Genomic DNA, 24,782 nt, shown 5'->3' with positions numbered 1-24,782 from the left:
ACGCGCGCACTCGAGTCCCGGACCGCGGTAATCCGCGATCGCGGGTCGCGCGTATTATCGCGCTTCCAGCGATCGCGGATTTCAATGATGAATCAGGGGCAATGTCCTTGAAGGTGATGGGAAAGGTGATGATTGCAAAACACCTTTCAGGTATATCAGGATTTTTTTGGTACCTAAATATCCTAAATTATTTGTAAAAACGTAATAAATATTTATTTAAAAACAACCCAACTTAAATAACCACATGGCAATTGGCACATCACATATTTATGCATGAATATAGCACAAGCTTATTTCAATATACACATACATATAGCGGTCTTAGTTCTTATGCGTTTCACCACTTAGGCTTCACCAGAAGAACATGTTAGAGAACTTTTATAATAATTCTGGATCAAACATTATTTTACTTTTCAGATTCAGAAATACATTCTTCTATCTGTTTCCAATTTGTTTCATCTCTGAATATGAAGATTTGTAGTGTTGGAAGGTGTTTTAAGAAGATGGAAGGATGTATTAATTTATTATTAGGAAAAAAAATCATGTCACTGGGCACTGTTAGGGATAGTTTGTGAAACGGATGGACATGTATTTGTTAGCATACAGGTGTTAGCTTGTGAACTTAAGCAATTGTTAGTTCCTAATAAGGATGAATGTCTAATTGTCAGTGTGTAAAAAGGATGGAAATGCAAATATTAGGGATACTAGAATTGACATATACACTGTTTGCATAAAAAAAGTTTGGGGTAATTTGACTGAATAAATAGTAAATATAGGTATAGATATTGATTTCTATTTTATTTATTTTTTTCAAGATAAAAGATGTGGTGTAGAAAGATGTAGATAAGGTTTGATACACTGAAGTAATTGGAATACATATATGTTTTATGTAGAAAACAGGTGCTCACGTTCTCTATTCCACCTGATTTTTTTCACTTTCACTTGGGAGATCCAATATGAAACCATGATAGGTATAACAAAAGTTTTTACATGATGAATCACTGGAAAACAATTTATGGTGAATGATTTACTATGATTTTGCATCTTTATGGGAGTTGTTCTCACCATTTTACACATTGAATTATGATCCTTGTTTAAAGGGAAACCACAATGAGACAAACCTTTTCGACACATGCCATAAATGGAAAGACTAAAGATTGAATAACAAGTGCCGATGCATTGATAAATCTTATCATTTCTTAAAATGTTGTTAAAAGTAAAATAATGTTTTATCCCTCTCTCTGATATCTGATGTGCCAAGGGAAGATTTTGTGTCTGATTCAAGTATCTTGCGCAGGGGTGGGGGATTTCTGCATTGTTAGGCAGAGATTTTTGCATCCTGACCACTGCATGCTGTATTATGTCCCCATGCACTTTGTCTATTATGTTCTCTTGACCTCTGCATTCTTAAGTACTGTGTGCAGTACATGCTCTGTGAATTACACACTTCTGGAAATGATTTTTCTCTCTCATAACATAACTGTTCTCAAGAGTTGAGTTATGTTCAAAAGACTGTGGTGAATTACCATTGTTATCCTTAATGCCAAAATGCTAGCTTGCGTCCAGTGCAATAAACTATCATTAAAAGATGATTCCCTGAGGCTAGGTGGTAAAGGACTCCGGAGCTCATCCATAAAGTTTACCTAAAAGTCTCAGATTTATGCTGGAGATGTGGAAAGGTAGGAACCATGCCTCACCTGTTTTGGTCCTGCTCAGTTTTGCAGCCTTTTTAGAGGACAGTTATTGAAATTTCCCAGAAATGTTCAGATTTTAGGGTCCTCTCTTTTCCCACTTTTTTTTACCATTTTACCCGTGGCAACTACTGGTTATACAGTATGTATATATTTTTCTTTTTACTGAGTTGTTTGCTTCCTTTTTATATTGTTGTCCCTAGGTTGTATAAATTGAGTCTGTATGGTTAATTTGTGAAAGATTGTTGATTCTCTATTTGTCATTGTTTAAATTAAAAAAATTAAAATTAAAGAACACTTCACTAATCACAAACCTACTTGACTTCAATATTAGAAGTGGACTATCTAAATTCTGTCTTTGTATCTATATCCAATTTATTAGGAACATTTTACAGTTGCATGTTATTTTAATTCCATGCAGTTCTTACCTTAAACTCTAGCTCCATGCCTGTAACATGTTCTCCAACCTCAATTTGAGCTAACTTCTGAATGTAAGTGTACAGATTTCTTGCTGGAACTTCTGTGTTCCCACATGCCACAGCTTCAAACAAGGCATCATGAATAAAGCTGTACTGATCTTCTGTTTGTACCATGTAATTCCTCTGTGAGCGCATTAGTGTCACATGCCCATAAATATCTACTGTTTTTTCATGTTTAATTCTTTCCAGCATGGCATCAATTACTATAAAACAGCCAGTTCGCCCAACTCCAGCACTATAATGAGAAATTTCAAAAGTTTAATATTTAAGATAAGCAAAGACAGATGTACATCATCATTATCATCATAGATCATTTTCAAGAATCCTGGTATAGGTTACCCATTAAAATATGAACATTTAAAAATTACTTTTTAATTTTGTATTTGTGTTTGATTTTATTTTCAACACATGTAAGTAAAAAAATACTTGTGAAAATTGAGTAGCCTCTGTACCTGCAATGAACAACAATTGGTCCTGCATCAGGAGGATTACATGTTTTTACTCTTCTGAGGAATGCAAGGAATGGTGTTGGGTACTCAGGAACTCCATGGTCAGGCCAGGCTGTAAATTGAAACTGTCGAACTTCTCTTTTTTCGGTTGATCCGTTCTGCAGGAACACAATAGTCATGAAACTGCCAGGTAAAAAGTTGTAAAAGTGAGGTTTACTTGCATCCAAACTAACCTTATGAAGAGAGAATGTTCGCACACAAAAGGTTGCCAATTCTATGGTGTCCAATAGTGTCACTTGAATAATACCATATGTGTCTGCACCTCGACTTGGCCAATACTGGTCACATTTGATCTGGAAAAAAAAAAACAGAAATGTATTGCAAGCAACAATAAACTTACTGTGAAGCAATATACATAGTACAATCAAATGCCGAGTCAAGAGATTGGGGGAATCCCACTCTACAGAACTCTCTATTGAGGTCTATAAAAGGAAACAAACACAAGCAGTACAGCACTTTCTGGGAGAAAGCAATTCTGTCTAGATGGCTAAATCTTAGCTTCAGAAACCACTTATCAGTATAGAAGTCTATTTTTGCTATATAGGTGTGGGAAAAAGGTTAGGGGTTAGGGATGTATATGCCCTTCAAAGCTAGTAAAAAACAAACACTTGCAAAACAACTTACTCGAGACTTCTCCTCCAGTCGTGTCATCATCACAATGGTGGCAGAACGCTGTTCCCATACCATCCGCCAGAAGTCTCCAAAGGTGTCTGGCAGGGGACCTTGTGTTGCTATGTATGCATTTTGTTTTCTGTATCCATCAATATAGTTAGCATTGATGTAGTCACTGCCAAGGATTCCTGCATTGGACAAAAGCTATTACGTACTGCTACAAAACAAAAGCTTATTGACCGTAAGTTTAAAGACAAAAATGCAATCAACTTTCACTTTTAAAGTACAGGGTTATGACGATCACAATTATTTACCAAAGCAAATTCCACTATCTTAGGGGAAAGTACGGAAGTAAAGGGAGGGTAACTGTAAATGCACCTTTCCATTATTATGTTATATATTGTATATTTTAATTCATAATCAAGAAGAATGGTATTTATATAGGCTAAATAAATAAATAGATAAATGTACTGAGCATTGAAATACCTTCAACAGGCATAAGGATGACCCGAGAATGGTCGTAGGCAATGACATTAGCATAGCGATTTTTTGGTTTGTTGACTTCAAGGTTAGAGTGCTCCCACGTAAACTGCTGTCCAGGATCAATTGACTGAAATGAGAGTTTAACATTACGTAATGAAAACTAATGCAACATGTGGTTTAATAATCTATTAACTGACATTGGAACACAAGTTAAAAGATAACATTTTTGTCAGGTTTTTATGTTTGCCTGAGGCACCTGTACAAGGAACAAGAGAAAAAGTAGTCTCAAGAAAGGAAAGCACAGACAGCAATAAGAACATTGCCAGATGTTTCATCTGTTTCATCATCTTTAAAAAAATAAGCTCCAGTTTTTGTGTCCACATTGGAAAGGTTTCCCATCACTTCCTGTCCTGGCTAAAACCGAAAGTAAAGTTTAGCAATAGGGACACATGCAGAATTTGAAACTTGACACCAAACCAACCAACAAGCTGACCAAAGTAAAAATGTATGTCAGGAAATATTAGGAGGTATTATTGAACTTTATACAGATCTAAAAATAGCAAGTCGCAGTGATACATACTTAAGTAAAATGTACATTAAAAGGCAGCTAGTTAAAATACCAAAATATGTCTTTATATCATCCTCCTGCAATACTGTGTTGGGGTAGGGAAATGAGGGTCAGCACCTGGGCAGTTTCTAGCTCATGAAATGCTGTAATACAGAGCTCAGAAGAGATGGTAAAGAGAGATTTAATCTGCCAGTTTATAGGTTTTACAGTAACACTGAAGTGTTAACAGCTGTGTTGTCAGCCCTCCTCTTGGGAAAAGGGTTTGCATTGAATTGAGTGTCTACACTGCAATGGGGAAATCTGCACTAAAGGATATCCTGCCCTGAGGACAGAATGTGCACTTAATGACAGTCTTCCACTGGGGGCGGGGGGTTAAGGTGTCCGCGTGAATGCCTTTTCCATGGAACTGTTTCTAGGAATGGTTGAACCAGGTCATCAGAGCAGGGGTGCCGGTTTCAACAGGAGAGGTCACAGGTTGAACTTGAGCTGGTTGACTGCCATATGTGGAAGACATGTGAGAGAGAATAAGATTCAAAGACCGTAGGGCTATTAAGCGGGGTGTGTGCAGGGGGTGCAGGAGGTGTGAAAGTGCGGAGGTGTGCACAGAGGTCCAATAGCTGTTTGGTGAGGGGTACAGAGGTCAGAGCTGTGAAGTAAGTGTGTGGGGACAGAGTAATACTAGGACACCTGGGGTCCACTAGAGAAAGTTAAGTTTGGAGCCTATTAGTGCCATGGTATGGGGCTCACCTGCATGTAAATTATTGCCCTCATCCTGGGGGGGAGAGAGTTTGAATTTAGGGGAAGGAGGGGTCTATCAATGATGGTAAGTTCTGCACTGGAGGAGGAGGGAGGTCTACACTGTGTGAGACTCTGTCGCTGAGGTGGAAATTTGCAGTTAGGAATGCTCTTAAGTTAGGAGTTAGAAGTCTTTCACTGAAGTTGTAGAGGGTCTTTTCATTGAGGAGGGTTGCCATTTAGTCCTAAGAAATGTAAAAGTAGTTCTTTAAGGTAGGCACCAATAAACATAGTTAATGGAATGATAGTAAAAAGGCTATGTGTATCTGGAAAATTCACTTTTGGCATTTTTGTATTTTGTTGGTACAAGGACAGTAGTGTAGCAGGAATGGGCTTTCTAATGCTACCACCTGAAATGTATTATTTCTTAGCAAGTTAAATACAATAGAATACTGAAAGCATGTATTGTGGATGTACAGGTGGATTTGTGTAAACTGTCTAGTCTGTGTCCTTGGGAACATTTTTTGTTTTCCTTCCCACACTTGTTCAGGGGGGGGGTGACTGATAAGAACAAAGAAGGTTTAGCCAAAATAAGCTAGTAATGGTCATGTCACAACCACGATTTGATTTGTTAAGATCAGTGTAATTTTTAACTGCAGGCATCACAGAATTCAGTGTGGACATTATTTTCAAGATATACGTAAAGAAATGCTAGCTTTCTCCCTGCCTGACTCTTCCCAGTTAGGGCATTGGAAAATTGCACTCCCTGGGGTAAACCGAATCGTGTGATCTTACTGTTGGAACTTGCTGTTTTGGACAATTGTACGCATCCAATAAATTTAAGCAATACCTTTTAATTAAGCAGTACCTGACTGCTTTGTGTTGCTCTTTAACCCTTTCTTGTAATCCCACAAACACTTCCACCTTGTTACAATTGTCAAACATGTGGTAAATATGTACATGTAAATAGAATCAAATTCTATTTAATAAAGCCTCCTTAAACCAATGATTTGTAGCCATAAACAGTTATCTTCACATTCATATTCCCTTTCAGCCTTCCAATTAACTCATATTGTGGCTCCCAAAAGAAAACTGTTATTTAGCCTAGACTTAGCCTTAATGAGCCCAAGCAGTCAGGAAAGATATAAAAGGTGGAGGGAGCAGAGTGTTTCCTGTTCAACTGTTTAATTAGAAAGTTAGTGGTGTTGCTCACGAAGCTGTGCTTCCCAAACAAAATGCTGTCTTAACCAAAGAACTGTGTAATGGCTTCTCACCTCATACTCCTGAGATAATTTGAGGTTATCATTGGCTTTTAGGTGTTCTGTATGCTCAGAAAGTTCAGCAATAGGTATTGGTGGATGATTAAGCATGCCTGAAAAAAAGAAAAAAAAACAGAAAAAATAATTAATTTATTAAATTCATATACGTTCAGATAAAGGCTTTAAATATGAGATCTGCAATGAAAGGACAGATATTAAAACCAGTAAAAATGTTAGCGTAAACATTAGAATATTAAGACCTGTATTTCCCATCAATGTGTTCATATTAATCAGGTCTGTAACTAAAGACTTGGGCCAAGGGATGAATAGAATTACATAAATAAATAAAATATAAACAAAGATCTTTAAAAAGAGTAGCCTATGTATGAAAGAGTAACAAAGAAAACCAATAATGTGAACCTTGGTATTAATGTAATGGATATAATGGTGTGATAGGTTGGCCAGACTGCTGAAACTAAGCTGCACTACTGCAAAATTTTCTACTTACTGCAAAGTCACTAAAATAAATGAAAATAAATATTTGTTTTATATTGTAATGATAGCATCCATGCTTTAGTGCCTGTGGCTACAGTTCATGCTCTTAGTAAAGACGTTAGAGGCATCTGTAAAGAGCTGAAACTACAAGTGTAAACACACATCCATGTAAAATGTAAAGAATCATGGAAAATTTAATTTAATAGGTAATGTCCCAGCGGTTGTGCTGCTCTCTAGTGTTCAGCCCTAAGCAAACAGATTAACTACATAAAGGAACAAGATAGAGGCAATACTACAAACATTAGGAATTAAACTAACTATTATGCATATAAGTAGTTGTACAAATGCTACTATAAGGATGGCAAGGCTCTGATCTACTAGAAACATTTGTCAGTGGTATCAATCTCACATTTTTTTTCTAGCAAATGTCTATACTGTACAGAGTACAAATAGATTCTCATTTGGGGATTCACAGAACTGTAAAGATTTCATAGGAAAACCCATTAAGTTTAGGATTGCAGCCTGTACATAAAGTAAGACTTGGTGTGCTGACAGTGTTCAGTAAAGGTACAGACTTTCACAAATCTCCTCTGCCTCTTACCCTGTACTACTGCCCAGAAGGCTGTACAGTTATGCTGGGAGAAGCTTTAGCCCAAAACTTGCTAAGAGGAAAGGTTAGTAGAAGGAGAATGGTTCAAAAAGCTCAAAGTTTACCATGTCTTTTAAAAGAGTATGAATAGGGATGTTTGGTTATAATTTACGTGTTACAATTTGTAAAACTATTTGTGCATCAAAGGTGAGAATTGTAAATTACCTGTTGAAGTAAACTACTATTGGGTCCCTGTCCTAAAATGACCAGCTTTTTGCTACAACATGTTCACTACAGAGCCATTCTCAGTCACATTTTCCAGCAAACAACAACTGTTGGATTAGCTTTGTGCGAGTACAGCCTTTAGAACAGCTGTTCATGAATAGATTAGTGTACAGAACTAAAGCAAATGCACTATGGAATTTTCTTGTCTTTTAGTCTGAAGATGAAAATCATCTGCTGAAGTGAACTATGGTTGGGTTCCTAATCTAAAATGGCTAGTTGTTTGTTGTATACATAAGTAGTAACAAACAGCAGAAACAAAAGTGATGAATGAAGATCTCATATTTATGTCTGCTCTCTCAAATAACTTCAGTTTTGAAATTTTATGTTATAGAGTAAACATAATGTAGCCAATGTCAGGGGCGATATTTGGGAAGAAGCAGCAGCAGAATATAGTATTTTTATTACTAAACAGACAGAAGAGGACTAGAAAGGGACATTTGCCATCCAGAAATAAAAAAAAAAATTCTGTTTGTGCAAATATCCTATTTTTAAATCAGAAATAAACCTTCAAAATTGAAAAAAAAAATATTGCACTAAGCTGTCCTTCTCGGAGTGATGACAGGCCAGTGCAATTAAATTGCGATCAGGCAGATAAGATTATTGTAATGTAAATAGGACATCGCCCGTTTTGAAGGGTGCAGTTGCCACCGTCTTCTCCTGAACTTCTTTCTGGAGTGGGGTATTTATCCATCTTAGATGACAGACCCTCATTCATTCCTGGCATCCTACACTAAGTGTAGTAATTATAGTTACATTTTTATTATACCCCCTACTTGTCAGATTTCTTTTTTTCCCCCCTTTCTCTCTGTCATATACACACTCCAGTACTCACCAAAACACATGTCACAAGTCTGCTACCCTTCCATTCTATCAAATTCCCAAAAGCCTTTCCTGCTTTCTATCATACCTCCCAACAATGCAGTTACATACTTAGGAAGAACCATTAAATCATGATTCTGCTAAATAGTTAAGACATGTTTAAATTTTTGTGCTTCATTAGCAAAAGTATATTTATCAGTTCTTCTTCAGGATTTGTGGTAAGGAAAAAATGACTTTTGCAGAGGGGCTCTCCTACTACTTACTGCATGGGTCAATGACTTGATTAGTCTTGGAGGAATAGAAAAATAAACTATACTTACTTATCCTTTACTTGTCCCCTCAGAGCCCTTACTTACAATGCAAGACTGCTGGAGCTGCATTGTGTGGGATGATATCCCTGGAGTTCAGCTTTCAATAGACAATAAAGCAAGGTACGCTGCTAGTTGGAATTTCTGCTAATGCATACAATGGCTAGTTTATATTAACATCCCAACAGCTCTAATTTAACATCATATACTATTTAGTTTAAAATGTGCTTAGTAAAAATAAAGGAAACTCTATTCACGCTTGTGTAAAAATACATACACAAAAATGTAAAACGGGAGAATTAAATCTCAACAATTTATAACAAATTAGTACTATATTTCCACGTATCCACATTTTTCATTGAAATGAAGTAAAAAGTTTATAAAAAGAAGGAGCTAGCTGTTTTTTTGACCGAGAACTGGAACATAGCTTTCTACTGTCCAGTGTGGTTTGGAAATGGAAATTTGCGTAAACATCTTATTCCTCTTCTTCCAGGTTCTTCTTCCTTTGTCAAATGATCTGGCACTGCTCATGTGTGAGAATGGGTGATGTGTGTCTGAAGATTTTTTTTTTGATCTTACTGCGCATGCACTTTTTTTTTTAAACAGTCGATGTCTCCCTTTGAAATGTTAAAAAACACACTTTTTACATTATTTATATAAAAGGGTTATCTACCCTTTTATATAAAGTACAATTTGATTATAGCTTTGCTTTAAGATAGGGAATTGGCTCCTTATATCAAATATCATAATATGTATAGTGAGTCACTATATTATGTGCCCTCCGTACTAAAAATGATTATTACATATAGGTAGACACTAGCAACCATATTATCTTACAGTAATAGCTTTTGGATTTAAAAATTAAAATATTTAATTCTAAACATCAAAACCTTTAAACCATTGTACCTTTGCTGAATAAATACGGGGTCCATAAATAGTGCTTTGTGCACTACATTAAGATTGCAAAATGCTAGTTCTATGTAATAGTTTTAACACTTTAGGTAAACCTGTCAGCTGTTTAACCTACTAAAACTTTCACACTTGTGTACCTCCTATAAACCAGAATAATGTGTACATTTCTGTTATGGACCTGTTATTTTGACAATAACTTTGTTATTACTGTAGGTAAAGTAATACATACATTGTTTTTGTTAGGGCATCAAGGATTATTTTGGGTGATAATGACATGTTATTGTCATATTTAACTTGGCAGGTTGCCTTAACTGTGTCAAAGCTCACCCATTTGATTTGCAGATTAATAGTAAATAAAAATGTAAAACAAAAAATTAAAATATTAAAGTTACTTTGTTTCCTTGAAGCCTTCATCACTGGCTGTTCTATATACAGTATACAATAAACAGTTGTGTTCAGAATATTAGCAATTGAATAATGCTTAAAATCCTTAATCAGCTTTAATTTCCATACATGAAAATGCATTGAACCCTGCACATTTTATTTCAAATCAAAACATGACATTTTTTAAAATCAAATTTGTGTTATTTCTTTGCCACTGCAAATTCTATTCCTTTTGATTTGTAATAGAATGTACAGTGTTTCCAAAGTAAATTGTATGTTCTGTCTGTTATTCTGACAGCCAGAAATTGCCCATAGGCAGGAGGGGCAGTGTGGTAAAGAAAAAGAACAGCTATGCATACCCTGTGTACCTTATGAGTGTGTGTATTATGCCAAAAGTCTACAAGTGAAAAGAATGACTCCTGCCTAGGATAGACATTAGAAAATGGTAGGTAAATGATGCTTTGCCAAAATTGGCAAAGTTGATGAACTTTTCTGCACACAGAAAAAAAGTAAGCATGTATGTAATGAACAACATGCAGGGGTTGTAAGTATACATGCTAGCACAGACACCAGTCATCATTTTTCTCTTCTCCCCCCTGTGACAAAACTGACATGAGGTTCATCTAGCTTCTTCAACTGCCCATGCGGCCCCTGGCAAGAATATATGGGGGCAGTGGTAATGAAGGATAAATTGGATGAATATCGGCTGGCTGAAATGATCATAGGCATCAGTGGTATTGAAAGCTGGGGACCTAGGGAAAGGATAGGGACACATATGGATATGGCCAGATGGTTGTTCAAACAATTACATAATCAAATAATAAAATTTGTTGCTCTCTGGTAGCTTTTCTAACCAACACCCTTGCAGTTATGTCAGAAAATGCACCACTTTTCCCAGAAAAACATTGCAATTACAAATGCTTTGGAATTGTCATGTTTGTTTCTTTTGTTGGCACTGGAAAAACACAAAAAAGCAGAGAAAGAAAAAAAATCTGAGACATTCCACACAAAACATCAAAAATGGCCTGGACATAATACTTGGTGGCACAACCTTTGGAAGAAATATAGGATGGTATTTGCTTTTTGAACCAATGAGTCTTTTACATCTCTCTACTGGAATTTTGGGCCACTCTCCCTTGGCCAAATGCTGCAGGTCTCTCAGATTTGAAGGTCTGTGTGTAACACACTGAGCATAAAGAAAAGAAAGAAGACCACAGAATTGTCTGAGGATTTGAGAACCAAAATTATAAAAACACATGCACAATCCCTGTGCAAGGCTACAAGTCCATCTCCAGAAATTTTAATGTTCCTGTGTCCACTCACTGTGCGCAACATTGTAAAGAAGTTTACAGCCCATGGCACTGTAGCTCTCTGGACGTGGACCAAAGAGAAAGATTGATGATATGTTACAAAGAATTGTTTGAATGGTGGAAAAAGAACCTTGGTGGAATGGTGGAAAAAGAACCTTAATCAACTTCTGAACAAAATCAAGCTGACCTGCAGGCACAGGGTACAACAGTGTCAGCTTGCTATATCAGTTGCCATCAGAATGAAAATGGATGCTATGGCAGGAGACCCAGGAGGACCCCCATGCTGACACGGAAATATAAACAAGCCAGATTGGAGTTTGCTAAAACTCATCTGTGGAAGCCACAATCTTTATGGGAGAATACCCTGTGGATAGATGAGACAAAATACAGCTTTTCTGTAACACACATCATTCGGCTGTTTACAGCAAACAAAAAGAAGCCTTTAAAGAAAAGAACACGATCCCTACAGTCAAACATGGAGGAGGTTCACTGATGTTTTCAGGTTGCCTGAAGTCACCAGCAATGAGTCCAGATCTAAATCCCATAAAGCACCTGTAGAGAGATCTAAAAACAGCAGAAAAGGAACCCTTCAAATAAGAGAGAGCTGGTGCAGCTGGCAGAGTGGTCCTAAATTCCGGTAGAGATATAAAAGACTCGACTTGTAAAGACTGAATGATAAATATGAGGCCTTAAGGGATACTTGTGTCACAGGTGGCTGTGGACTTCTCCCTGTATGCCCGACATCTGGATTGCATCATCAGGGGCTTTTGTATAGAGTAAAAAAGGACTCAATCTCAGTGATCGGCTCGGTGACATCAAAGACATGTCATCCGATCTTGCATCTGTGCAGTGCAAGTTCAGGTGACGTAAGGAAGCACCTGGAATAAAGAAAATAGCAGCGAGTGATGGAGAGCTTCCAAAGGGTGTGCTACCAACTATTAAATTGTGGGTGCCAATAATTCTGTCCTGGCCATTTTTGATGTTTTGGATGAAACAATTTTTTTCTCTGCATTTTTGTGTTCTTCCAGCGCCCACAAAAGAAGTAAACATGACAATACTAAATATAACAATTTTCTGGGAGAATGGTGCATTTTCTGGCATAAAAGCAAAGGTGTCAATAGTTTTGGCCAGTACTAATAAATATATACATTTTGATAGTAATATATATATATATATATATATATATATATATATATACACACACATACACATATACACACACACACCTATATACACACATATACATACATGCACACATACATATTATATAAATATTTGTATATTTTATTGTGTCAAAGAATGTAGGAAATTTTCTTTTTTTTCATGCTGCTTTGTTTTTTATGCCCTTATTTGTTTTATTGTGTGGGGTTAAATATCTGGCACCAAAAGAAATCCCCATCTGTCATGAATAAATTATAACAAAGTTCTTGGCATATGTAGATGCAGTCAATGTGGAACAATTCATCCTGAAAACTCACAGGAACAAAATAAAGTAAAATAACTGCATGTGGATTACAAGGAGCTTTGTCTCACACACAATCCACAGCAGCACTTATATTTCGTAAAGAAAATCACACACATATAAAGAATTTCATATATTGTTTTTTCAATTATCTAAATGTTCAATACAACAGACTTCTGCCAAACAGTTCCTGCTTCAGATCAGCAATCAACACCCAAACACATTGCATGGACAGGGTGAAATATATACAGTATGTATTTTTTCAGATCCAATTACACTCACAAGTGTGTCTTTAAAAGTGCTTTAGTAATTACATTAGTGATCCACATCAAATTTGATTTTTAACACAGAATTTGCATTGCCATATTAAAATATTTAGGATTTCAGGCGCACTCTCCTGTTTTGCACAGACAGGTGCACACTGTTGTTCTGTGCACATTGCTGGTAAATTGTGTCTGTGTACAGAAGGAGAGTGTTTTGAAGTTTTGATTTTTTAAAATAGTGAAACAAATTTTGAACTCATTGGTATATTGAAACCATTAATTGAACACTTATTTTTGCACAAGTGGCATTAGTAGGTATAGTTTCCTTCTACTGAATAAAATGTTTTTCGATATGTCACAATGCCAGTTAGAATCTCCCACGTTTTATTGTTGCTAGTATACCGACTGGGGAGATTTCGGATGTGAAAACTCTTCAACAGAAAAGAAGAAAAAAATGTTTAAATAGAAATTTGGGAAAGTTTAGAACAAATTCCTATAGATATCTGTGTTTTTCAATTCTACTGAACCCTGTTACCAATATAAAACCTCAGGGGAATCTCCATGGCCTATTCAGTCACAGGATGCACTAAAACTTATGTGGGGTATGCAAAAGACGTTGTTATATAAGCTAACAATATTTTTATACAACTAATGTATATCAGCCTACAGGGCTTCTATTACTGTCACTGCATTTTATACATGGACTCCAAAACAAATAAACAGTCACTCAGACCAAAATGTGTTGTGTTTAAATGGAACAAAAATAAACAGAGATGATATTAATGATGCAGTAAACAAAAAAATAAACAAATGAAGGAGCATTTGAAAGGTAAAAAAAATAATATAAAATACACAAATTACTGAAATATAAATGATTTTCAGTCAAAAAACCCACTACAGTATACTGTAGGTGCCAGTTACATTAGAACATATAAACCTGTAAGTTTTAGCAAGTTGGAATGACAAATAAGCTGTAATGTCTGTGTAGTTTGTATACCATGCAAGTTCAAAATATATTTTTAGGCAGATATGTGTGAAGCTTGGAAGGCAAAGGGCAGTTAGAAAATGTTGAATGTCTATACAACTCCCCATGCCTTTAAACATGTGTATCAGATTGGTAAAAGGATGCAGTGTATCAGGTTTTGAAATGTGTTAGAGGAAGTCTTTAAATAATAGGCCAACAATAAAAACTACACATCTTGTAGCAAGCAGCAATATGTGTTGTCAGAGAATCTGGTATCAGATTTTAGAAGTCATGAAAAAGCAGTGAAAGTACACACTAGCAACAGAGCATAATTCTTAAAGAAATTGCAACACACTGCACATACAACATTTTATATCCAAAACTGCAAAATAGCAGAAACAAGCACATTTATTTTGCAATAAGATTATGAAATGTGAAAGGTCCAAAGGACAAAAAAAACAAACAAAACAAAACAAAAAAACAAATAGGGTGGAAAGAGAAAACAATGAGAAACGTAAAGGTCAACTCCCCCCCAAACTGACATTCTAATTTGGGGTGAACATGGCAAGGTTAATAATTCCACTGGCTTCTAGCATCTCTCAAGGCCTCCACTTATGAGATTTCCTCACAGTAGCTTGTATCTAAAGCTAATTCTCTGGGGTCATACACAGAAACAAATTTATCATAAGGCAAAGTAGGCTCTGTGCTTCTAGGCAGAAGGGGCACATGGGCAGATTTATCTTGTATCATTACTGGTTACACATTTGTCCCAATTGTACAGACTGTCACGTTATTCTAAGTTAAGTTAGCACCACTAAATTGAAGAATGTTCCCTTGTAAAATATGCCCTGGCCATACATAATAAAATGTCAATCTGTTTAAGCCAGATTCAGCATTTATATGTCAATTTACTTATAGGTAATATATTGGGAGGGACACAACTGATTTATCTTCTAGAGGCAAATATAGTTGCATAGAACTGGAAATCCTGGTAAAGATATTTGCTAGTGAAGTCCACAAGAGATAAAAGTTGCCCTATATCTTCTTGTCAGTCACCACACAAAAGTGGAATGTCAAAGAAAGATGAAGTTGGCCTTTAAACATTTGTTGGAGTGGTAAAATAAAACAACAAAATTTGAAACAAAAAGACAGGAACTAACTTTCAAAGTCAAATTCATGGTCACTGAGGGGACTGCTGAGACCAGAATCTGCAAAGAACAGTAAATAAAGAAATAAAAACAGCTTGTTTTTTTTAAATGTCTTATTCACATTTAAGAACAGATAGTGAGTTACAATAATAACAAAGACATTCAGTTTGTTTCCGTATACGGTGAGATGTATTGGCTATGTGTCAGTGTAAGCACTGACACAGTCTGTAAAACTTTAAATACTAACGTAGGTAAAAGGTCAACATAAATTTTTTTACAGTTGGATAATTGGGACCTGCCATCATCCTTTCTAACAAGAATTTTGTAACATAAAAATCTACCAATAGTATATAAAAAGCTAAAACTTTTTTGAAACTTTGGTAGGGAATGGCTAAGACACCTGTTGTGTTGTTTCCTGTTTTTTAAAGATTTACCATCACTTTTTGCCCCAGTAACACAACAAAAAGAGGAAAGCTCTTCCTCCTCTTGCCATTGGATTTTTTTTGGTTGTTGTCACAGGTTTACCCATACCATCATGTTCCACTGCCAACTGAAATATCTTGCATTTTCATTATCTTTTGTCCTGGAGACAATGGTCACCCGGACCAATAGTGAGTGTGAACCACCATAAAAGGGGACACAGGCAGCAATAAAAACTTGATAGGGGTTCTAACCACATTATCAAAAAAAAAAATTAATATAAACAAATTTTGATACTGGAGGCTGTTTGGAAGTTGAGTCTAACAGTAATATATATTCCAACATGCAGTTAACCTTCCTTTAATCTCTCCTATATATAGATGCGAAAGCTTGGACAGGTAATAACTTGCAACTAGTCAGAGTGTGTACATTTGTTCATGAATCCCATTTACTAAGATGATATGAATTTCAAGTTGAAAAAAAAAACTACAGAAAATATATTTCTAGAACATCTTTGCATACATTGTCATTTTTGTGAATGGAATATTCAAGTAATGATTTAGAGGGGACATTGCATAAGAAAAGTAAACAATATAAAAAAAATAAAAATAAAAAAAAACGTTTAAGGCTCTAGTAATAAAACATGTGCAATTAAAGATTAGCTCTCAAAAGTGTCCCATTAACACCTAATAAGTGCTGAGTAAAATGGATTTTACGTTTTCAAAAGCCTAACATTTCAGAGTAAACATGCCATCTTTTCATTATTTTAAAGCCCAATGCCAACCAAAATGTCTAAGAACTTTATTTTTTCATAGGGCCAGAATAACGCAATCAATGCGAGTAAATGTTTTTAAAAAATGTATAGATTGATTGGATAGGTACATATTGGTATGATTCTTTGCACAATGGTTCTTTCCACTATGCAAGACTATTGGTCTGCAGATCCATTGCTTTTCTACATTATCGTGAAGATTGGGAATGCCTCATCCCATAGTATGGCATGTCCAAGTCCCAATTCACTTTAATATAAATGGACACCAGATGACAAACCTAAAATTATTATTTTCAAGGGGATGATATATCACCTGAATAGATTTTTTTTTGTACCATTATCAGATTTTTGGCCTCTGCTAATGATTGTTAGATATAATTTTCAGCAACAATGTAAAACATATACAATCTAGACACTGGTCACTTTATTAGGTACACCTTGCTACTATCATGTTGGACCCACTTTTGCCTTCAGAACTGGAATATTTATTTGTGGCATAGAATCAACAAGGTGCCAGAAACATTCCACAGGGGTTTTAGTCCATATTGACATGATAGCATCATGCAGTTGCTGCAGGTCAGCCACACATCCATGATGGAAATCTCTTATTTCACCACATCCTAAAGTAGTTCTATTGGATTGAGACCTAGTGACTGGGGAGGCAATTTAAATACAATGAACCCATTGTCATGTTCAAGAAACCAGCTTTATATGATTTGAATTTTGTGATGTGGAGCATTATCCTACTGGAATTAGCCATCAGAGGAACAATAAACCACAATAATGCAGCAATGTGTATCGCAGTGGTCATAAACAAATGGTCAGCAAGAATACTAAGGTAGGAAGTGTCCTTTAAACCATGCTCAATTAGTATTATGATGCCCAAAGTATCCCAAAAATATATTTCTCACACCAATTCACCACCACCAGTCTGAACCATTGATACATGACAAGATGAACCAAGTTGCTAAATGTCTAATTCTGAACCTACCAACCAAATAATACAGCAGAAATTGAGAATCATTCACCAGGCAATTTTTTCTTGTCCAGTGTTGGTCAGCCTGTGGAAACACGTGCAAACTGTAGCCTCACATGCCTGTTCTTAACTGAGTGTGGGCTCCTGTCACTGTAACCCATGTGTTTTAAGGTTCAATATGTTGTGTATTAGGGAGGATAATAAGTATATATTGGTTGTAAAGAGTGGTCGAGTTACTTTCGCCTTTCTATCAGCTCAAACCATTTTCCCCTGACCATCAACAAGGCATTTTCATCCAGACAACTGCCACTCAATGTTTTTTCTCTTTGTATTCCCTTTGCATTCTCTCTAAACACCAGCAATGAATGAAAATCAGCAAAACAGCAGTTCATGAAATACTCAGAACCACCCAGCTGGCACTAAAAAACACCCTTTTGTTCAAATTTACTTGAATTACCTTCCCTATACCAATAACCTATTTTTTTTTTTTTTTGAGGATGAATACATTTTTAAATGCATTGTGTTGCTACTATGTGATTGGCTGATTAGATATCATTACCAAGCAGTTGAACAGGTGCACCTAATAAAGTGGGCAGTAGGTATAATATTACCTACAGATGATAATACAGGGATAATACCCTGTAAATATGCAAATATGAACCCACCGAGCTTTAAATGGAATTGTGGGGATTGCTATTGCAGAATGGGCTTTAAAATCTGCAGATTGAAAAGCTAGAAATGTTATTCTGATAGTTGTTTGTGACTTCTGAGGAATTAGCATGCAGCAAGAGTTGAAGGAAGAGTTGAAGAATTACAAAGCTTTTGCCTTAACAAATAACCTGTTTGTATTCTGGATAGTATCATTGTATTTTATTCTTTTATGCACGTTAAAGTTCTGCCACCTAGTGTTATTCTTTAATAATAACCAGAATTGTGCATATATGTATACAACAACTTTTGTAATCCTACTGGGGTTTACGTCCTCCAACATAGGGGTGTGGGGTGGATATAAAGCACATTAATCATAATATACATGGTATAATATTTATATAAACAACTTGTAAGAAAGATTACCAATATTGTGGTTTATAGTTTGGAAATCTATTATCCCAATTATCCAAATCAGTGGTGACTTGCAGCACAATAATTTTCAATTAAAATGCATTTCTTAAAATGCATTTAGTTTCAGACATTAACTGTACATGGTGAACCATAGCACATGTGAACCATAAAGACTATAAATGATAACAATTAATTGTAGGCACAATATTTATTCACAAGCAATAGGTAAAAAATCAGAAGTTAATATGTTTCAATGTAAAAAGTCATGACTTTTTTTAGTGAAATATATATTAAGTTAAAATGGAAATTAAAATATTGGGCATTGTTAAAATATTACCTAAGGTTATAAACATGTCAGATTTCTTTTGCTGAAAATGATCTTTCATAATCGTTTTCAGTGACAGAAGAACAAACAAGTGAAGTACACACAGCACTGTTCTGTTTTATGTAGAGAGCCGAAGGAGGGGGGGGGGGGGGGGCTGCGAGTAAGCAAGGCACACCCAGCTGTGCTTTCCTTTATAGGAGTGACCAGTGGTCATTTCTGCAGAGAGAGATTGATGAATAACATTGGGGACTTCTGTACCCTCAGATTTTTGCCTGACAGCGTGATTGTTCATCTTGGGTAACAATGGTTTGACATATGTATGAAGCTTAGTAGATGAGCGAGTAAAACTTACAGTTCCTGGAAGGCTGTGGCTTAGTTCTCTACTTAAACCCCCCTTTACTAGCTTGCTGACAACCAACCACTAAATGATTGTAACTGCAATGTTTCCAAGGATAATTCATTAATTTTTAACTAATATTAAAAATATTTCAACCAAGACAGTTTAATTTTTTCATCAGTAAAGTTGGATGATCCAGCAAACCTGGAATGGAGCTAGTTAAGGATTGAAAACTTGTGTTAACAAATAGCAAATTACTTTTACAAAATCCATTCCAGCTGATGAAAGTGTATTCTCTCAAGCTTTGGAGAGCTTTAAAAAATCAGGCCAATTGTATCATTCTAATATATACAGCTTTGTATCCTTCTGTCCATGGTATAACGAGATGTGACCGTTAAATCCTTGGGTGATTACTCTTTTATATAAAAATATATGTACTCCAATTTGTTTTCTCCTTTTAATAAACCAATGAATTAACGGGTGAATAATTGCCAGTTTAAAACAGAACACATGAGCATGAATGATCAGGTAGCAAAATTTAAGCCATGTACAGTTTTCACTCATTCTGGGGCCTCAAGACAGACACTGTGACCCAGGTCCTTAAATGTAGATCCCAACAGAATTGTTGTAATGTCAAATAAACTGTAGACCCCATGAATAGATTTTAGCAGCTTATTTTGGGTCTCAATCCACAATAACATGTCTAATCTACAGGATGTAAACATGGTTTGTCTTATACAGTCCCAAAATAAGCATAATATACTTCTGAGTATGGACAAGTTACATTTTTTTCAGAGTTTTCAGTTAAGTACACCATTTGTTTTACCCTTACCTGGAGTCTGAAAGTTTATGCGTCTCATCTCCACTGGATCAGTTGGATGGTGAGGAGTGATTTCTGCATTATTCAGTAAACATTTGGTCCTGGGTTCTGAGTTTTTCCGTTTGCTTAAAAATGTAAAAATTGCATAATAAATTGCTGTTCTTAATTTTTTTTTAAATGGAAGTCTACATTGGATATAATGTCACATCTTCAGTTGTGTGTTAAACAGTGTCAAACTTTCCCAGTGAATACTTTATTTTTACTTTTTGTATTAACCTGCTATCTTTACCCAAAGGACCACTACGGTAAAAAAAAGAAGGTGATAAAAGCAGCAGAGATCCCAGCCTTTTTGCAAAGCTAAAGTGCGATTGTAAATGTTTAGAATGATGAACTTGAGAAATATACTATGCCTAAATATTAAAGTATATTTCACATCAATAGTATCTTAATTAGTAGAGATAACGTTAACACTGACATAATAAAAATATTTATTCTTACCTGTCTGGTTTGCTATACATGGAAGCAACAGAAGAAAAAGCAACAAGTTATATAAAATTTTTAAAACAAAAAACACATTTCATGTGATATACTGTAAAACAGAAGTACTGATTAACATTTGCAAAGCTTGATGGAATTTCACTTCATATTGATTAAACAGTGGAAAACAAAGCTTTGCAGTTTAATCCAGTTGTTCACTGACAGAAACAGTTAACCAATTGCAGGTATTTTTGTTTACTTTTTTTAAATTGTTCTTGCACATCTGACTGGTTTGCTACATTATTTTGACAAACTCTGATCACTCTACAGAAGCTTAAAATTAAACATTCCCTTGAAAAATGGTGTAACACAGAGACAAAAATGTCACCTGTGTTACTAAGCTGGAGTGCTGGATGGGCGCTATGTGGGACTCAAATAGTCCCTCTGTGGTAAAACCAGCAATGATGAGTCTGCACGGAACTTCTAAGTTTCTTTGCGGGTTATTCCGATGCGATGTTTGAGGCTGTAGGTTATTTTGCATGCTACCAAGAACCATTTTGTTTATGCTAGCAAGGAGGCTAAAAATTTTTATTATGGATTTTTTTTTGTGGACACTAATCCCTATGAGGAAAGATTGTTTGTTTTGGTTTCTGTTTTTGCCGATAAATACAGACAGAAGCTTTAAAGCAAAGCTTGTATGTGGAGTTGCCTCTGTGCCATCATTCCATCGCATTGACAGCAATCCCTGACAGTGTTAACCAAACCACATATAGAACTGCAAAAAAACGTATCATAAAAAGTTCATCTAAAGCTTAAACGGTTTCTGTTTTCATCATTTTGTATAGAGCAGAAAATGGTTTTAAACCAGTTTGGCCCTGTGAACATTTTTTCTTCTATTACAGTTTTGGTGGAAACTTTAAATTTTGAATTTACCTTCACTTTCATCTCCAGTGATATTTGTGAGCAGGGCAATTGTATTGAAACATATGACAAACTGCCAAGCTTAAAGTTCATTTACACAGATGTTTGAAATGGAATTAAACCTGTGTGGTGCCCATTCATTTTGAAGGGATTGCACCTGACTTGTTTCTTTAAATGCAACACACCATGCATTGCTGTAACAGTGTATTAGGGTGCCAGTAAAATCAATATAGATATATAAACTCTATATATATATTGATTATTCATAGTTTAGTACATATAGTTCTTCAAAGTAGCTCAGGGCTTAGTGATCAGCCATCTGCTTGTTGCATCCTTTTAAACTAAATAAAAGCTAAATCACAGACTGCTTCCCCAGTGTTTAAACGCTGCGTTTAAACATCCATGTTTGAAAATACTGTGCATTCCAATGGGCCAATTCACACCAGGGCGTTTGTGGACAGTGCTTTTTTGAGGGTTAAAGTGAATGCGTTTTGCTGCATTTTAAATGTAACTGGTTGTAAATGAATATAAATGTCCTATAAATGTGTATAAACCCTTGCTATTGAAACCAATGGGAGCATTTGCAAGTATTTAGAAGTGTTTAAAAATGCTTACATTGAAAACAAATGGTAGCATTTACAGGCACCTTTAGGCATTCCATTACCCATAACTTTGATAACTGGCTAATAAAAAGTCTGCTTTAAAAACACCTAAAATTCCTTACAAAAACCCATAAATGCATTGGGTGTTGGAAAACATTTTTAGGCTTGCCTTTAAAAGTTTGCATAAATGCTCATAAATGTACTCAAAGGTGTTATATGCCTTTGAAGAAAAAAGAAACAGTCAATAAAGACTTAAAGCGTACCTAAACTCAAAGTTTTCACTTTACATAAAAGGATAAACAACCCTTTCATGTAAGGTCAAAATTTAGTTAGGTGCAACACCCTTTTTGAAAAAAAAAAAAAAAACGAGTGCAGCACCGCCCCCTAATTCTCGATTGCCTAGGCGGAGTGAGATCAGCAAATTTTTTTTTTTCATCCCACCATCCTACATCACCCGATCTCACCCCTGGGTCGGGTGATGTAGGATGAAGAATAGGAAGAAGAAAAGAAGATGGCGGCACCCATCGGATACCTGGAGGACGCTGGACCTGATGCAGGACCCCCCCGGAGGGATCGAACTGGCCTGCAGGACTGAAGGTAAGTGTATATTTTTTTTATTTTGCAGTTTTGAGTTAAGTTCTTTTTTAACCTGTACTGTATTGTCCTGAAATGTGCATGATCTGTTCTGCAAAAATCTTTCTGTCAAAATTAAAATCCTTACTAGTTGTAAAACAATAATTCATGTCACCTTTGTACAATATTTAGCACAATAATAAATAAAAAATAAATTACTTTTTGTAGAGAAGTATAGCAATCACAATGCAGATTATAAAAACAACAGCTAGGACTGGTCCAATAACCCAAATCAGCCCTTCTTCACCATCAGTAATAGGTTGAGGATCTGGATCTTCTACTTGAATTGGATCAGAATACGGACTAGCAGCAAATATCTTCTGAAAAAAAAAAAAAGAGTAATGCATATATACTATATTCTTAATAAATATATGAACATATTAGGTTAAAAATGTAGAATGCATTAATAAATGTAGAACAATGATGGACTGGGTAAAAGGATGGGTGAGCTGGTCCAACCATGCAGCATCAGCTGGCAAGAGCTACCCTACCTTCAGTCCAGTCCATCAGTTTTAGCCCATTTTATTTCCAATTCACACTTGTTCAACTAATTCAAGTATTTTTTGCATCCTCAGCCTATAATTGAATTGAATAAATAGAAGAATTTAACTCCTCCCCACACTTTACTCTTTACTCCTCAGTATGTTCCCTGGTAGCACAAGGGAAAATTGCTAATTGCAATATCAAGTGCTGTAAACACACTAAATAGAAGGACCCTAAATCTGCTATTCTATTGCTTTTCTATTGAAAATTTATATTGCTACAATAGTCCAGTACAATAGTACTGCCAAATCATATTTACATTTAGATATCTTTTTCTAGAATACACCCTACCACACATACAACAAAGTGTCACTGCTTACACAGGAATCTACAATATCTCCTACTCTTTTGCAGTTTAGGTTTATTGCAGCTTTTTAATCAGTACATTATTAAAATTGTTTTTTTAATCCAAACAGTTTAAGGTGCATGACCGACTGGATCTCAGCCTATTGCAGTCCCTATATAGTAGAGATAGAGTAGAAAAATAGAAAAAAAAATTAGTACAAGGAGCAAATCAGTTAATGTACTGATGGGAAGCAAGATAATAGAAAGAGAAAAGCAGAGCGATGGAAGTTCATTGCTGTGCTGCTTTTTATAGTCTAGTAACAACTTAGAGGCCTGGTTCAGACGGAATGGGATAAATGATGCTGGTAAACCAAGGGCATATAACAACTTAAACAGGAATTTACTGCATGGAAAGCTTTGGCTTGATGGTAATTGGGCTATGTATTTTTATTCACTTTATATTAAATCATATAAGGAATGTCACAATTGAGAGCTGAGAAAGAGTAAGTTTTCATTACTACCTCTAGCAAGCCAGGGAAGAGCATTTACCATGTTTTGTTGTATGGTCACTGGTACATGGCATAGTGATCAAAAGCACTGGCCAGGGATTTGATATAGATGGATATTGGATCCTAATTTCTTTCATATTTGTTTTTCATATTTACGATTTTTTAAGCTGCATTTACTTAAACATGAAGTTTTAACACTGTGAAAGGTTCTGCTTAAAACCGTATGTGAATTAAGCCAATTATTTACCATGATATGCCCACTAAAAGGACAAATAAACCCCCTTTTTTATTTTATTTTTTTTTATTTATAATTTATGATGGAGGGTAAGAATTACATTTTTGATCCTACTACTTTCTCATTCCACCCCATGCCCTACCCCATAAACTACTTTGTTCCATATATCACACCACTGATGTTAACAAGCCTGAAACAGCTGCATGCATTAGCTGCGCTGTGTTAGCTGCATCAGGTTACAGAACCCTTTGTTTTTAGATTTGTAACGCAAAAGAAACATTTAGATACCTTTTACTTTAACAGAGTACTGCTTCATGGTGAGATTACCTTTTTAAGTACAGTACCGATGTCAGATGATTATTAATGCAAATAATCTTTTGTGATAGTTTCCAGTGACAGATGAACTATCACATGCTTTACACACAGTGCTGTTCTGTTCAATGGAGGGAGGAGGGCAGAGGATGAGTGAGCTTACACCCCACTGTGCTCTCCTCTATAGGAGTGCATAGCATTTGTTCCCAATTGCTGTACACATCATACAGAATCATGTGCATATCAGACTTCCTAGATAAATAGAACACTTAGGTCTT

At 35.7% G+C, this 24,782-nt stretch overlaps 1 protein-coding gene across 14 annotated transcripts in view; it reads right to left on the bottom strand.

The window, feature by feature from the left end:
• PTPRS (protein tyrosine phosphatase receptor type S) overlaps positions 1-24,782 on the bottom strand; it is a 216,383-nt gene that overhangs the window by 24,031 nt on the left and 167,570 nt on the right. For 7 of the 14 annotated variants that reach the window (XM_072405081.1, XM_072405084.1, XM_072405083.1 and 4 more), the window contains 9 exons: positions 22,780-22,940; positions 20,000-20,112; positions 15,288-15,335; positions 6,352-6,449; positions 3,778-3,901; positions 3,304-3,479; positions 2,853-2,972; positions 2,623-2,777; positions 2,120-2,405 (listed from right to left, as the gene is read on the bottom strand). In XM_072405081.1, the coding sequence (XP_072261182.1) occupies positions 2,120-2,405; positions 2,623-2,777; positions 2,853-2,972; positions 3,304-3,479; positions 3,778-3,901; positions 6,352-6,449; positions 15,288-15,335; positions 20,000-20,112; positions 22,780-22,940 (1,281 nt within the window). The remainder of the gene's footprint in view (positions 1-2,119; positions 2,406-2,622; positions 2,778-2,852; positions 2,973-3,303; positions 3,480-3,777; positions 3,902-6,351; positions 6,450-15,287; positions 15,336-19,999; positions 20,113-22,779; positions 22,941-24,782) is intronic. The other 7 variants (XM_072405086.1, XM_072405092.1, XM_072405091.1 and 4 more) reach the window with 3 other exon arrangements.

Source organism: Pyxicephalus adspersus, chromosome 3 (genome assembly GCF_032062135.1).
Source record: "Pyxicephalus adspersus chromosome 3, UCB_Pads_2.0, whole genome shotgun sequence".
In the NCBI taxonomy this organism is placed as follows: Eukaryota; Metazoa; Chordata; class Amphibia; order Anura; family Pyxicephalidae; genus Pyxicephalus; species Pyxicephalus adspersus.
The sequence above is the reverse complement of the archived record's forward strand: the minus strand, read 5'-3'. Positions and strand labels throughout refer to the sequence as shown.